Source organism: Saccopteryx bilineata, chromosome 3 (genome assembly GCF_036850765.1).
Source record: "Saccopteryx bilineata isolate mSacBil1 chromosome 3, mSacBil1_pri_phased_curated, whole genome shotgun sequence".
Taxonomy (NCBI): domain Eukaryota; kingdom Metazoa; phylum Chordata; class Mammalia; order Chiroptera; family Emballonuridae; genus Saccopteryx; species Saccopteryx bilineata.
In genome coordinates, this window is record NC_089492.1 from 231,084,061 (window position 1) to 231,098,414 (window position 14,354).

The window sequence follows — 14,354 nt, forward strand, 5'->3', positions numbered from 1 at the left end:
GCCTGTCCCCCACACCCAATGCAAACTATAAGCGAGCAAACATATATCATATTTACAAACTTGTTTGACCAACACTGCTCTAGTCATGAATTAAAACCTATAAGATCTTTAAACAAAAATTCAATTTGGATGCCCTGGCTAGATAGCCCAGTTGGTTTGAAAATTGTCCTGAAGTGCAGAGGTTGCCGGTTCTATCCCTGGTCTGGGCACACAGGAACAGATCGATGTTCTTGTTTCATCTCTCTCTAACTCCCTTCCTCTCTCACTAAAATCAATAAATAAAAATGAAAAAAGAAATGTCAATTTGGAGAGATGGTAGAATGAAAAAAAGGTAGGTAGCTAGAATTCACTATGACTGATCTGTAACTTCAGGCTTCTCACTAAAGTAGGGGATAAATTGAAGCCCCAAGCTATTTTCTCTTCATAGTTCCTCCCACTACCAGTCTCGCCTAATACAGTGTGTCCGTCAAGTCATGGTGCACTTTTGACTGGTCACAGGAAAGCAACAAAAGACAATAGAAATGTGAAATCTGCACCAAATAAAAGGAAAACTCTCCCAGTTTCATACCTATTCGGTGCAGTTCAATGTGGGCTCACGCACAGATTTTTTAGGGCTCCTTAGGTAGCTATCCCGTATAGCCTCTACAGACTCGTCACTGACTGATGGCCTACCAGAACAGGATTTCTCCACCAAACTGCCGGTTTCCTTCACTGCTTATCCCACCGAGTAATGTTATTCCTATGTGTTGGCGCTTCATTATAAACGTGCCGATATTCACGTTGCACTTTGGTCACGGATTTGAATTTAGCGAGCCACAGAACACACTGAACTTTCCTCTGTACCGTCCACATCTCGACTGGCATGACTGTGGGCTGCTCCACTGTATACACAGTGTTACGTCATCATCTGCACATGTGCACATGCTGCCACATCATCCTACAGAAACTGGGAGGGTTTTCCTTTTATTTGGTGCAGATTTCACATTTCTATCATCTTTTGTTGCTTTCCTGTGACCGGTCAAAAGTGCACCATGACTTTATGGACACACTGTACATTGAAACTATCATAGGCAACTTCTTATCTCTCTCCCTTCCTGTCTGTCTATCCCTATTTTTCTCTCTCTGTCTCTTTCTCTGTCTCCCTAAAAACAAAACAACAACAACAAAAAACTATCATAGGAAAGAGCATAACTTACATTTTTCTACAATATCTATATAAGTCTTATATTCCCCAGTAGCCAAACTTGGAAAAGTAGGTAGAATGTGCTATACAGCCCTCAAACTATATATATATATCAGAAGTGGAAATATAAAGATAGTTCCCAGAAGATACGGGAAGGGAGTTATTTATACATATCTGCATTATTATCATATCTTGGACCCAGTTGACTCAAAAAGTGCACCAGTTTTGTATTTTAATGAAGAAAAATATGGTTAATTTTAGGATGCTTTCAATTTTAGAAGTAATCTCAATTTCAGAAATGTTAGTATGGGGAAAAAATGGGTATATTAGAACTTATAAATGTGGCATTTTGTAAGGTCAGTGGCCGCCGCCATGCCCATGCAGATTCACATTGGATTCAGGCAGACAATAAAGAAACTATAGAGCCAGAATATGGTGGGCCATTCCTTTAATAATGTCTCGTAATGGCGGACAAGCATACAGGCTGGGAAGACAGTTTCCCTCTACTCAGGGCTCCCAAGCCGACTCATGCTCAGGCTTTACGGCTTTACTCAGTCGTAGGCCTCCACAAGCCTCAGCAGGGCTCCCAAGCCTCTCATCACTCTGTCTCTTCCTCTCTAGCCAAACAATAGCAAACAATTACCCCTTTCCACTGGAGGCAGTAGTCCACAATTTTTTATTCTGCTGCCCTGAGGGCCTTACATAGACTATACACACATTGCGCTGCCCCAATATTAGCAAGCAAACCTAAAAAAACTATTTGTTTACCCAACACATTTATACACATTTCCTTGAAGAAAAGTAAAATAATATTTATAGGGGACAGAGATGGTTCAACATAGGGATCCTTGATGTTCCACTTGTACAGAAACCCTCTGCAATGTAACCAAAATCGTTTTTTTGTTTGTTTGTTTTTGCTTTTTTTATAGAGACAGAGAGTCAGAGGGATAGACAGACAGGAACGAAGAGAGATGAGAAGCATCAATCATTAGTTTTTCCTTGCAACACCTTAGTTGTTCATTGATTGCGTTCTCATATGTGCCTTGACTGTGGGCCTTCAGCAGACTGAGTAACCCCTTGCTCAAGCCAGTGACCTTGGGTCCAAGCTGGTGAGCTTTTCTCAAACCAGATGAGCCTGCGCTCAAGCTGGCGACCTCGGTGTCTTGAACCTGAGTCCTCTGCATCCCAGTCCGATGCTCTACCCACTGTGCCACCGCCTAGTCAGGCAGTATTTTAAATATAAAAGAAAATTTCTCTGTAAGGAAAACTGAATCTGTAGTGTAATATTAGGCTCCAAGAAAAATTGATGAGAGTCACTAGTAACAGTAATTATCTTGATGAAACTATTTGACTTACAGTTTAATAAATCAGTCTAATGACATTCAGACAGAAGAGGGTTAAAATATAGTCTGTCCTTGTATTCCTACCCTTACATTTTTACACATCTTTACATTTCTGAGGCAGAGAAAGTATATCTAGCTAAAATGTCATTTACATATATTTTAAGGTAATTAAAAAAGAATAATTCAAGAAATATAGCAGCCAAGAGCCTTTCTGAAAGAAAAGTAATACTACATGAAAATGAGATCCATCAAACAAAAGATGAAAGGAAAAGCTACCATGTAATGACTAGTGCAATACTAAATGCTAGGAGACATTATGAGATTGTAGTTCAGAGGAAAGTATAAACTGTAATTTATGCCAGCCAAGTTTCTTTTTGAGGATGCAAAAAAGAAACACTCATTTATCAAATCAGCAAGCAGTCAAGAAATACTAAGCATATAAAAGTTCTTCACACACAGAAAATTGACAGTGAAATTTAGACACTTAAATATGGGAGCAAATGAAAAAACTCAGGAATATATAAACTTCAGGGAGAAGATTTGTGTAAGTAAACCTTGAATCTGTTTAAATAGGGACCTAAAATCAAACAAGTATGGAAAGTATGGCTACACAATAAAATGTAGAAGTTGAAAACTTTGATGTGATAAAAATAATAAGAACCAAAAATTCAAGTGGGAGATGATATCATTTTCTCATCCTTAATATCTAGAAGTTAGTAATAATATCTAAGTTTGAAGCTCATGGTTATAAAGCAACATAAGGGCACAAAGGAATCCATTTGAAAAATGAAAACATTTTATTTTCTTCTGTTTTTCAGAATATTGAATGTTTTGGAAGTAATAGCTCCATTCAAGCACTTTAACAAGCTTAGAGAATTTGTTCAAATGAAGCTTCCTCCAGGCTTTCCTGTAAAACTAGGTAAGAAAAAAATTGCTTGTAATTTCCATGTCTGTTAGAAATATGGAATTATTTACTAACATTTAATAAGAAATATGATTTAAGGAAAATGGATTTACTAGTTTAAAATTTTAAGTTTTTCTGTAATTACATGCTTTGATATTTATCTTTTGTCAAATATATAAAGTGGCCCTGGCCGGTTGGCTCAACGGTAGAGCGTCGGCCTGGCGTGCAGGGGACCCGGGTTCGATTCCCGGCCAGGGCACATAGGAGAAGCACCCATTTTGCTTCTCCACCCCCCCTCCTTCCTCTCTGTCTCTCTCTTCCCCTCCCGCAGCCAAGGCTCCATTGGAGCAAAGATGGCCCGGGCGCTGGGGATGGCTCCTTGGCCTCTGCCCCAGGCGCTAGAGTGGCTCTGGTCGCGGCATAGCGACGCCCCGGAGGGGCAGAGCATTGCCCCCTGGTGGGCAGAGTGTCGCCCCTGGTAGGCGTGCCGGGTGAATCCAGGTCAGGCGCGTGCGGGAGTCTGTCTGTCTCTCCCCGTTTCCAGCTTCAGAAAAATACACACACACACACACACACAATATATAGATAGATAGATAGATAGATAGATAGATAGATAGATAGATAGATAGATAGATATAGAGATATAGATATATAGATATATAGATATATAGATATATAGATAGATATAGATATATAGATATATAAAGTGTTTGATGAGGGTTCTAATTCTACTTGATTTAAATTAAATGTATGGGAAAAGCAAAGACTTCATACAGGATGGTATGGACGAACTTATGATGCACTGTGTAATTTTTTCTTTTTTTTAAGAGAGAGATAGAAAGAGGGACAGCCAGGGACAGATAGATAGGAAGGGAGAGAGATGAGGATCCTCAACACATAGTTGCAGCACTTCAGTTGTCAATTGATTGTTTTCTCATGTGTACCTTGATGGGGGGTGGGGTGGGGTGGGATGGGGGTCCAGCTGAGTCAGTGACCCCTTGCTCAAGCCAGCGACCTTTGGGCTCAAGCCAATGACCCTGGGATCATGTCTATGATCCCACACTCAAGCCAGTGACCTCGGGGTTTTGAACTTGTGTCCTTAGCCTTCCAGCCTGACACTATCCACTATGCTATCACCTGGTCAGCCACTGATACAATGTTTTTAATGTGAAGTAGGAAGAGTGGATGTTAGCCCAAATTTTAGCAGACTTAGAGTTTCTGAACAATGGGAATACTTATGGAGTAAACACAACAGTTAATATTTGTAGGTAAAGTAATACTGATACATTTCATTTTCAAATATTTAAACTTAATTTTATCTTAAGCAGTGATCTTTAGAAACAGTAAACTCTCGTTTTGTATATATTTATCTTCTTAACTGTATTGGAAAATTGGCAAGAAGAGTGTTAAAAGGTTCTTTAGGAGTTTAGACTTAGACTCAGCATTAATTTAAGCTTCAGGAGAGCCTTTAATACCGTCTTTTGATCCCACCATCAAATATTTAATCAGTGCTTGCTGTGTGCCAGATGCTTTTCTAGGGATTAGAGACAGTAAAAGTCCCTGCCCTTTTGGTGTTCACATTCTAGTGGGGGAGAAAAATAAACATAGTAAATATAACCCTTATATAATACTTCAGATACATTTTATCTTCATTGTTACTGAAACCACATCTCATAATAATTAGGGCAAAATACTTTACTCCCAGAAATTATACTTTTATTGCTAAAAATTAAACCTGATCCCCCTTTACCAAACCTGGAAAGCATTTTGTGGATTAAAATAGATTTTAAAGTATGTTTTCAAAAAGTCACCCTAGATTCCCTTAAGAAGAAGCACTTGGGAACCCAATGTCTACTTGAAGAAATGGTTAGAAAACTAAAGCAATCAAGAATTATGTATTTGAGCAGTAGATAGGGATTGTTATGTCAGCATTTCAGGAGAAGCTTAAAATCCAACTGTAATATTCTTTCTCTCTCTCTTTCCTTCTCTCTCTCTCCCCCCCTCTCCCCCCGCTCTCTCTTCCTTCCTTCCTTCTTCCTTCCCAACGTACCTACCTACCTCCTTCCCTTCCTGCCTCCCTCCTTTCCTCATTCCCTCCCCCCTCCTCTCCTCTCCCCTCCTTCCCCCCTTCCTCCTCCTTTCTGATTTTTTTTATTGATTTTTTAGAGACAGGAGAGAAAGAGAGAAAGAGATTGGGGGGGGGGGGGGAGCAGGAATCATCATCTCCTAGCAGTTACTTCTCATCATGTGCCTTGACTGGGCAAGCCCAGAGTTTCGAACTGGGAACCTCAGCATTCCAGGCAGACGGTTTATCCACTGTGCCACCACAAGTCAGGCCCAGAATAATTTTCTATAGCCATAAAATAGTTCAAGCATTGGACTCCTTATTAGGTACATTAACAGACACAGTGACAAACTAGAATAGAGGGCAGCAATTGAACATATGAGAATTCCAAACTTTTCTTGTATTCATTCATGTCTGTTTAAGTCCCAAAATCTGATCCCACACTCACTATAGATTTTTATGCAAAAGAAATATTTTGATTATATGGAAAGGAATAAAATCCTGCAGTACTTCTTTGCAGGCATTTCTCTGATGGAGCACCATATTCTTTTTTTTTTTTTTTTTTTTTTTTTTTGACACAGAGAGAGGGACAGATAGGGACAGACAGACAGGAAGGGAGAGAGATGAGAAGCATCAATTCTTTGTTGCTGCTCCTTAGTCTCCTTAGTTGTTCATTGATTGCTTTCTCATATGTGCCTTGATGGGGGCGGGGGGGTAGGGATGGGGGGCGGCTACAACAGAGCTAGTGAATTCTTGCTCAAGCCAGTGACCTTGGCCTTAAGCCAGCGACCTTGGGCTCAAGCCAGCAACCCTGCACTGAAGCTGGTGAGCCTATGCTGAAGCCGGCGACTTTGGGGTTTCAAACCTGGCTCTTTGGTGTCCCAGTCTGACACTCTATCCACTGCACCACCACCTGGTCAGGCAAACACCACGTTCTTAACAAGAAATTGATAATCTTTTGCTTGTTTACTTACAGATATCAGGAATTTGGTTACCTATCTCTCTCTTTTTTTTTTTTTTTTTTTTTTTCTATTTTTCCGAAGCTGGAAATGGGGAGGCAGTCAGACAGACTCCCGCATGCTCCTGACCAGGATCCACCCAGCATGCCCACCAGGGGGCGATGCTCTGCCCATCTTGGAGTCTCGCTCTGCCGCAATCAGAGCCATTCTAGTGCCTGAGGCAGAGGCCACAGAGCCATCCTCAGCGCCCGGGCAAACTTTGCTCCAATGGAGCCTTGGCTGCAGGAGGGAAAGAGAGAGACAGAGAGGAGAGGGGGAGGGGTGGAGAAGCAGATGGGTGCTTCTCCTGTGTGCCCTGGCTGGGAATCGAACCTGGGACTCCTGCACGCCAGGCCGACGCTCTACCACCGAGCCAACCGGCCAGGGCCTCTTTTTTTTTTGTCTCTTCATCCTTCCTTTGGACTAATCTTGTAAAACTCCAGTCCCAGATCAGTTTAATCTTTCACCATTTCATTGTTTGTATTGAGGCTAAAATATACAATTAAGGGGTTGATTATAAAAATTTGGAAGCTGTTCTTTAGACAATTACACGTTTTCAAAATCAGCCAGAACTTTTACATGCTGATTATGAATGATCTTTTCTGTGATTTACTCCTCCTTCCATATTGCTCAAAGGCCAAACTTGAACCTCTTTTACCCATTCCATCCTTTCCTGTATTTGCTCCCATAATCTAAGCAGATGATTTTTACTTCCTTAGTTGCAAAAAAAAAAAGACTATCAGAAACAATTCTCTCCTCATTACTTCCCAGTGGATGATAAGTTTTCTTCACATTTCCTCTGATGACTTTGATAGCGTTCTCCCTTGATTTTCTTCTTGTGTCTCTGGCTGCTGCCCTTTTACTCTTGTCGTGCTACATTACATCCTGCTAAAACTTCAGCCAGACAGATTACTCAGCCAGACATACTACTACTCTGCTCACAGCCATCTGCCGTGAACGAGCGCAATTTGTAAATTGTCCAGGTCCAGAGTGAGAATGGTGCCGAATGAAGAAATGAACTAAAAAAAAAAAAGAAGTATGGGATCGGGAGGTCTCTGCAAACTGATGGCAAGCCAGAGCAGAGCAAAGTCCCTGGTCTGCTTTATTATATAGTGCAGAGCCATATGCAAAATAATCTCTGATACAAAGTCACACACCTGAGGCAGAAAAAGGAATCCCCCCACCATGCATAACTGAAATCAACCAACATCAGAACAAAGGGTGAGAGGAAGGGTATGTAAATTGCTTCTAGCAACTTAAGCAAGCAAGTGAGGTGGGGGATGGGACGAGTACAAATACCCAGCTTCATAGCCAATATGGAGGTGTGGGGGAGAGCTTAGCCTTTAGCTTAAGCCTTAAACTGCAAGGATTTTGTCAGCCTGCAGTCTCCCACAGCCATCCACTGCCTTCCATTTCATCCAGACCAAAAGCCAAATATTTTTCCTAGACCTTAACCCCACTTGATCTGGCTGCCTGTTTTTCCTCTGATCTTATCTTCTGCTAATCTTCTGCTCACTCACTTGGCTGCAGCTACACTGGTTTCCTCCCTGTTTCCAGAGCAAACCATATTCTTTTCAGGGTTTTGTGCTTAATCCTAGAGTTTTCTTCTTGTAGGCAACAGTATGGTTTGTTTTTATCTTTGGTCTTTGCTGGAAGATCAGTTTTTCTTTTGATCAGGCTTTCTTTTGACCACCCTATTCAAAAACTCTTTACCCTAAACACTGGTTCACAATTGCTGTTTGCTTATTTATTATCTCTTCTCCCAACCAGAACGTAATGTCTGTAAATGCATGATATTTTTTTATCTACAGTTGTATATCTAACAACTAAAACTTTTTCTAAAAGATAGTAAATATTTAAGCTTTGTGGGCCATATGGTTTCTGTCACTCTTGTTGGAGAACAAAGCAGCTGTTGACAGTAGGTAAATGAGTGTCATCCTGTGTTCCAATAAAACTTGACTTATGGACACTGAAATTTAAATTTCATGTCATGTTATTGGCACAAATTGTTATTGTTTCCTGTTTTTTTAACCATGTAAGAATGTAAAATCTTTTCTTAGCTCATAAGTCTTACAGAAACAGGCTAGGCATGGGCTTTGCTGCTGTCTGAATTAGAACAGCGTCTGCTGGTGCTGGCTGGTTGGCTCAGAGGTAGAGCGTTGGCCCGGTGTGTGGATGCCCTGGGTTCCATACCCAGTCAGGACACACAGGAGAAATGCTCTTCTGCTTCTTTACCCCTCCCCCTCTTACCCCCTCCCCCTCTCTCTCTCTCTCTCTTTCTCCCCTCCTGTAGCCATGTCTCTATTAGAGCAAGTTGGTCCCAGGTGCAGAGAATGACTTAATGGCCTTCTGCCTCAGGCACTGAAAAATGGCTCCAGTTGCAATGCAACAACAGCCCCAGATGGGCAGAACACCGCCCCCTAGTGGGCTTTCCAGGTGGATCCTGGTCGGGGTGCATGTAGGAGTATATCTCTGCCTCCCCTCTCACTAAATAAAAATTTAAAAAAGATAAAAAGGAAAAGAACAGCATCGGCACTTATGCACAAATGAATGATTTTTTTCTGTAGAAATAACAGGAAACTCATTTTTATGTGATTTCTTTATGTAATCTTTATGTTAATTTTGTGTTTTTTAAATCATAAGAATACTACTTTCTGCAATTGTATACTAGGTTTGTAGCAGTCAGACTTAATTTACTGTATGCTTTTATTCTAGACACACTTAGCTTTCATAAAATCATTCAGTTTTAAGGAAGATTTAGTTTATTGTTTAGATGAAATCAGAACCCAGATTTTTATGATTTCTGTTCTTTCTAATGATTCATATTAGAAATAAAATTAAGCAGAGTGATTAAAGTATTTCGCCGTTTTTAATGTAAGATTTAACTTATAATTTTAGCCAGAAATGTATTTTACTTAGAAGAATATTGAGCTGTGGTGCATATTAATCTAATTCTGAGGAGACTATTTTTTATCCCATGTAGTTACATGATGAAGAATTGTTTTTAGTGTTTTAAAACAAAAAGGGTTCATGTGTTTTGTGTTACAATGAAAATAAATTAGCCTGACCAGGCAGTGGCATAGTGGGTAGAGCGCCGGACTGGGATGTGGAGGACCCAGGTTCAAGACCCCAAGGTCACCAGCTTGAGCGCAGACTCATCTGTATTGAGCAAGGCTCACCAGCTTGAGCACAAGGTCGCTGGCTCGAGCAAGGAGTCCCTCGGTCTGCTGTAGCCCCTGGGTCAAGGCACATATGAGACAGCAATCAATGAACAACTAAGGAACCGCAACAAAGAATTGATGTTTTTCATCTGTCTCCCTTCCTGTCTGTCTGTCTCTAACTGTCCTTCTCTCTGTGCCACAAAAAAAAAAAAAAGAAAAAGAAAATAAATTAGCTCAAAGTCAGATTAATGTATATACTATAATCTGAAGAAAAGATGTCAGTATGCAAAAAGTGCAAGTGCAACTAGCTGTCCCTTTGCCCCCCCAAAAATGAAAAAGACTGGTGAAATCTGGCCTATTAGTTTTAGTATTGGGAAGCAATGAGAACTTGAGATTTTGATGTAATTCTTGATGCTTCAGTGTCTTTCTTCACCATTAACCAAATCCTTCTGCAAAACACACACACTTCATAATAAACATACTTTAGGATTGTGGTGCTTGACTAATGGCTTTTGTTTTTACCCTTAAGGAGAATGGATGTCTCTGGTAGTATTTTATAGTCTATAAATACATTACCATTTCATTTGACAATGTTATCATTATCTTCTCTAGATATACCCGTGTTTCCTACGATCACGGCCACTGTGACTTTCCAGGAGTTTCGATATGATGAATTTGATGGCTCCATCTTTACTATACCTGATGACTACAAGGAAGACCCAAGCCGTTTTCCTGATCTTTAACTGACGCAGGAGATGATGCCATCTAACTAAGGAAAGCAGAGAATGCCGAGATCCCACAAGTGCATCACAATAGACGGGACAAAAGCTTTCAGTGAAGAAAAGGGAATTACATTGAACTGACACATCAGTAATATGATAGAATGAAGTGGGCCTCGAATAAGAAATTTAGCAAGTTTTCTGGTGTGCCATTTTCAGTCTTTTTAAAAATATACATATTATAGTGTAAAAGTTTGACACCTTAATGACCCTAAGTACTTCTTATGTAAAACAGCTATGAGTGCTGTGATTTGTTTTTAAAAATTTTTACACTTCTTGTTGAAATATATATGCATATAAATATATCTATATCTATAGTTATATCTAAAACACTCCTGGACCATTAACATAAATTAAATGTCTTAAGAGATATGAAGCCCTTTTACATTTGTCATCTTATATTCAAGGTGGCATTTATAAATATTCCTTCAAACTTTGTTTTCATAAAATGTAAACTATGTAACTTTATGTATAGTTCAGTAATTTGAATGTTTGTTCAATATAATGAACTAGAAAGGAATGCAGTTTTCTGTAGATGAATGAACCAAATTGTAACCATTAAACAATTGCGTTTGTATGTTGCAATATATTTCAGAAGGAGCGTTCACTCTGCAGGGAATAAGGTACCTCCTTTAGCACCTTAGTGCAATTCATTGTGGTGCTGTTTGTTTTTACCTGAATTCTTTCTTCAATGGAAAATGTTTGTTACTAATATTCTTTTCATAGAACCTCTATTTTTTTTCCCTAAACTTGAGTTTTAAAGTCTTTTTTTTGGTGTGTGTTCATAATAGGGTACGGTTAGCATGCTTAAAGATACCCTCTTCCAAATTTCAGCACTTTAAAAAAATTCCAAAATTTTAAACTTGCTTCCCATTAAGTGAACATCATTCCGATTATTTTGTTTGTTTTTAGTGGAATAGGGATGCACTCATGTCAGTTTGAAAAAACAGACCACATTTTGGACGTCCTTACATATATAATGTTTTCAAAGTAAAGTATAAACGTTTTATATGTTAACAGAATATATTTGCTATAACTTGAATTCCAGAAATGTACACAAAATTGCTAATTCCTATTGTTTATTTTTTTAAGTCATGAGAAAATATTTATTGGTTTTAATTACCTTCAAAATGTTCAAGTCATGCATTACTCATTTATGCACTTACAATTTTTCATGTTTATTCCAGGATGGTTTGATGGTCCAAGAATGAAAATAAATTAGGGAGAATAATGTATAACAGTCATAATATGTTATGTTGTATTAAAGAGGTTAGCTCGAGATGTTTTTAAAATGTATCCTGATAAATATGTCAGAATGCATCTGTCAGGTATTTTTAGAGTGACCGGTAGTTTTAAACTTTTTTCAGGATTTTAAATAATTTGAATGAGTTTAGAAACCTTTATTGAAGAGATGATTCATAAATCCAAAGCATCAATCATAAGATTTTTATAATAAACATCTTTAAAGCTGCATCTTCCATACTGATAACATATTACCTTACATATGTTGAGATTTTATTAAATACATTTTATAACGAAGAAAAATAATCATAGCTAAAAATTTAAAGACCAGTTTCTACCTGATGTGGGTCTGTTGAATTTGTGTAAAGAGTTGGTAAACCCAGATGAGGTGTTTTGCATATAAATTGATCCCAGTTATTTTGGGAATGCTTACAGTTAAAAGTGACTCAGAGACTAAATGATCCTGTCAGTGATTATGTGAGATTTGAGACACTGAATGGCTTTATCACTGTTGGCTTTTAGGCTCCCTTATTTTGTGGAAATATAATATACCTTCAGGAATATACTATAGATTTCAGGAATATGCTATAGTTGTGCGGACAACTTAGTGGGGGGAAAACATGGTAAATTGCAACTTGGAAATTATCAATTTTCTAAAAGCTGTAAATATTTTGCTGGGGTACACTGGAGGTTGGAAGACTACTGAAAACTTTTGTACTTGGATTTGTTTTAACTCTTACTTTTTTCTTTCATAAAGAATAGTAGAAAGAGCCTGACCTGTAGTGGCTTAGTGGATAAAGTGTTGACCTGGAACGCTGAGGTTGCCAGTTCAAAACCCTGGGCTTGCCTGGTCAAGGCACATATGGGAGTTGATGCTTCCTGCTCCCCCCCCCCATTCTCTCTCTCTTTAAAATAAATAAAGTTAAAAAAATTAAAGGATAGTAGAAAGAGATGATTCATTCAAAATATCTTTCATTTGATCACAAAGGATAAGGAAATGTCAGTATCTCTTATCATGGTGAAAACAAGGAGTTATTAGTGCAAATAAACTTTCCACATTAGACTTTTCAAAATGTGCCTTTTAGTCTAGTCAGTGAATGAAGATATATGCTGTATTTCAAGTAAATCAAACACTTTATAATTTAATAATCTCACACGAAAATTTAATTTTGTAAAGTAGGTCCATAAAATTCTATATGCCTTCTATATGTGATTGAGGAAACAGTTCAAACTTGGGGGACTATGAATCGTCACATTAAATGGCTATTTTAAATTGCTCCGGTTTTGGCTGGTTGGCTCAGCAATACAGCATCGGCCTGGCATGTGGACTTTCTGGGTTCGATTCCTGGTCAGGGCACACAGGAAAAGCACCATTGACTTCTCCACTCCTCCCCCTTCTCTCTCTCTCTCTCTCTCTCTCTCTTTCTCTTTCTCTCCATCTCCCTTCCCTCCCCTCCCGCAGCCACAGTGCAAATTGTTCAAGCAACTTGGTCCTGGGTGCTGAGGATGGCCCCATGGCCTTGCCTTAGGTGCTGAAATAGCTACATTGGAGCAACAGAGCAAACAGCCCCAGATGGGCAGAACATTGCCCCCTAGTGGGCCTGCCAAGTGGATCCCAGTTGGGGTACTTGCGGGAGTTTATCTCTCTGCCTCCCTGCCTCTCAATAAAAAACAAATGCTCAATATTCCTGCCACTAGTGTGGTATCAAAAGAAGATACAATTCTTGTCTTAAATAATTTCCTAGAGACAATTTGCTTCTATCTCTAGATATTCATAGGTAATTGTCAGACTTTGTAAAAAGGAAGCATAAAGCATACTCTGATTATTTTGAATCTATAAACATACAATGGTCTGGAAATTAACATTTCAGAGAAGTTTATAGCTGATAAGCTGAAAACAGTTTAGTTTCCACTGAAAACTGACTGGTATTGATCATTCAAACTAATAGAAATGGGTTTGTATGGTGTTATGTTCAGTTTATAATTCACACTGTGGGAAATGTGAATAATGATTATTAGTGACCCCTTCTCCCTATTTTTTTTTACTAAGTCTATAGCAGTGATCCTGTTTCGAGGATACAAAAAAGGGCTGGAATATTTTCAGACTGAATTAAGGGATTTTTTTTTTTTTGCTCATTTCTGTTACTTTTATTTGTAGGCTGCATGATTGGAAAAGTTGCAGTAGAAAAAAAACTAGATAAGACCCTGGCCAGTTTGCTCAGTGGTAGAGTGTCAGCCTGGCATGTGGAAGTCTCAGGTTTGATTTCTAGTCATGGCACAGAAGCAGTGCCCATTTGCTTCTCCACCCCTCCCCCTCTTGCTCCCCCCCCCCCCTTTCCTGCAGCCATGGCTCAATTGGAACAAATTGGCCCCAGGTGCTAAGAAGAGCTCAGTTTCTAAGCAATGGGGCAATGCCTCAAATGAGCAGAGCATTGTTCCCTAGTGGGCTTGCTGGGTGGATCTTGGTCAGGATGCATGCAGGAGTCTGTCTGTTTCTCCTCCTCTCTGGGAAAGAAAAAAAAGTGTAGGCAAATTTGAAATCCTGCCTTTAAAATTGAGAATTATTGCTGAATATGGGACTCAGTATACCTCTGCTGTTAATTCCAGCAAAATATATCTGAATGATGTTTTCTAAATAAAATGTATCCTTACCTATGTTGAGTGTTTGGCAACTGGAAA

The 14,354-nt window shown here is 39.2% G+C and overlaps 1 protein-coding gene across 2 annotated transcripts in view; it reads left to right on the forward strand.

Moving 5' to 3' along the window:
* Positions 1 to 12,951, forward strand: part of ANKRD13C (ankyrin repeat domain 13C) — a 94,131-nt gene extending 81,180 nt beyond the window's left edge. For both annotated transcript variants that reach the window (XM_066268891.1, XM_066268890.1), the window contains 2 exons: positions 3,345 to 3,445; positions 10,267 to 12,951. In XM_066268891.1, coding sequence (XP_066124988.1) covers positions 3,345 to 3,445; positions 10,267 to 10,397 — 232 coding nt within the window. In that variant the 3' untranslated portion in view covers positions 10,398 to 12,951. The remainder of the gene's footprint in view (positions 1 to 3,344; positions 3,446 to 10,266) is intronic.
* The last annotated feature ends 1,403 nt before the right edge of the window (positions 12,952 to 14,354 follow it).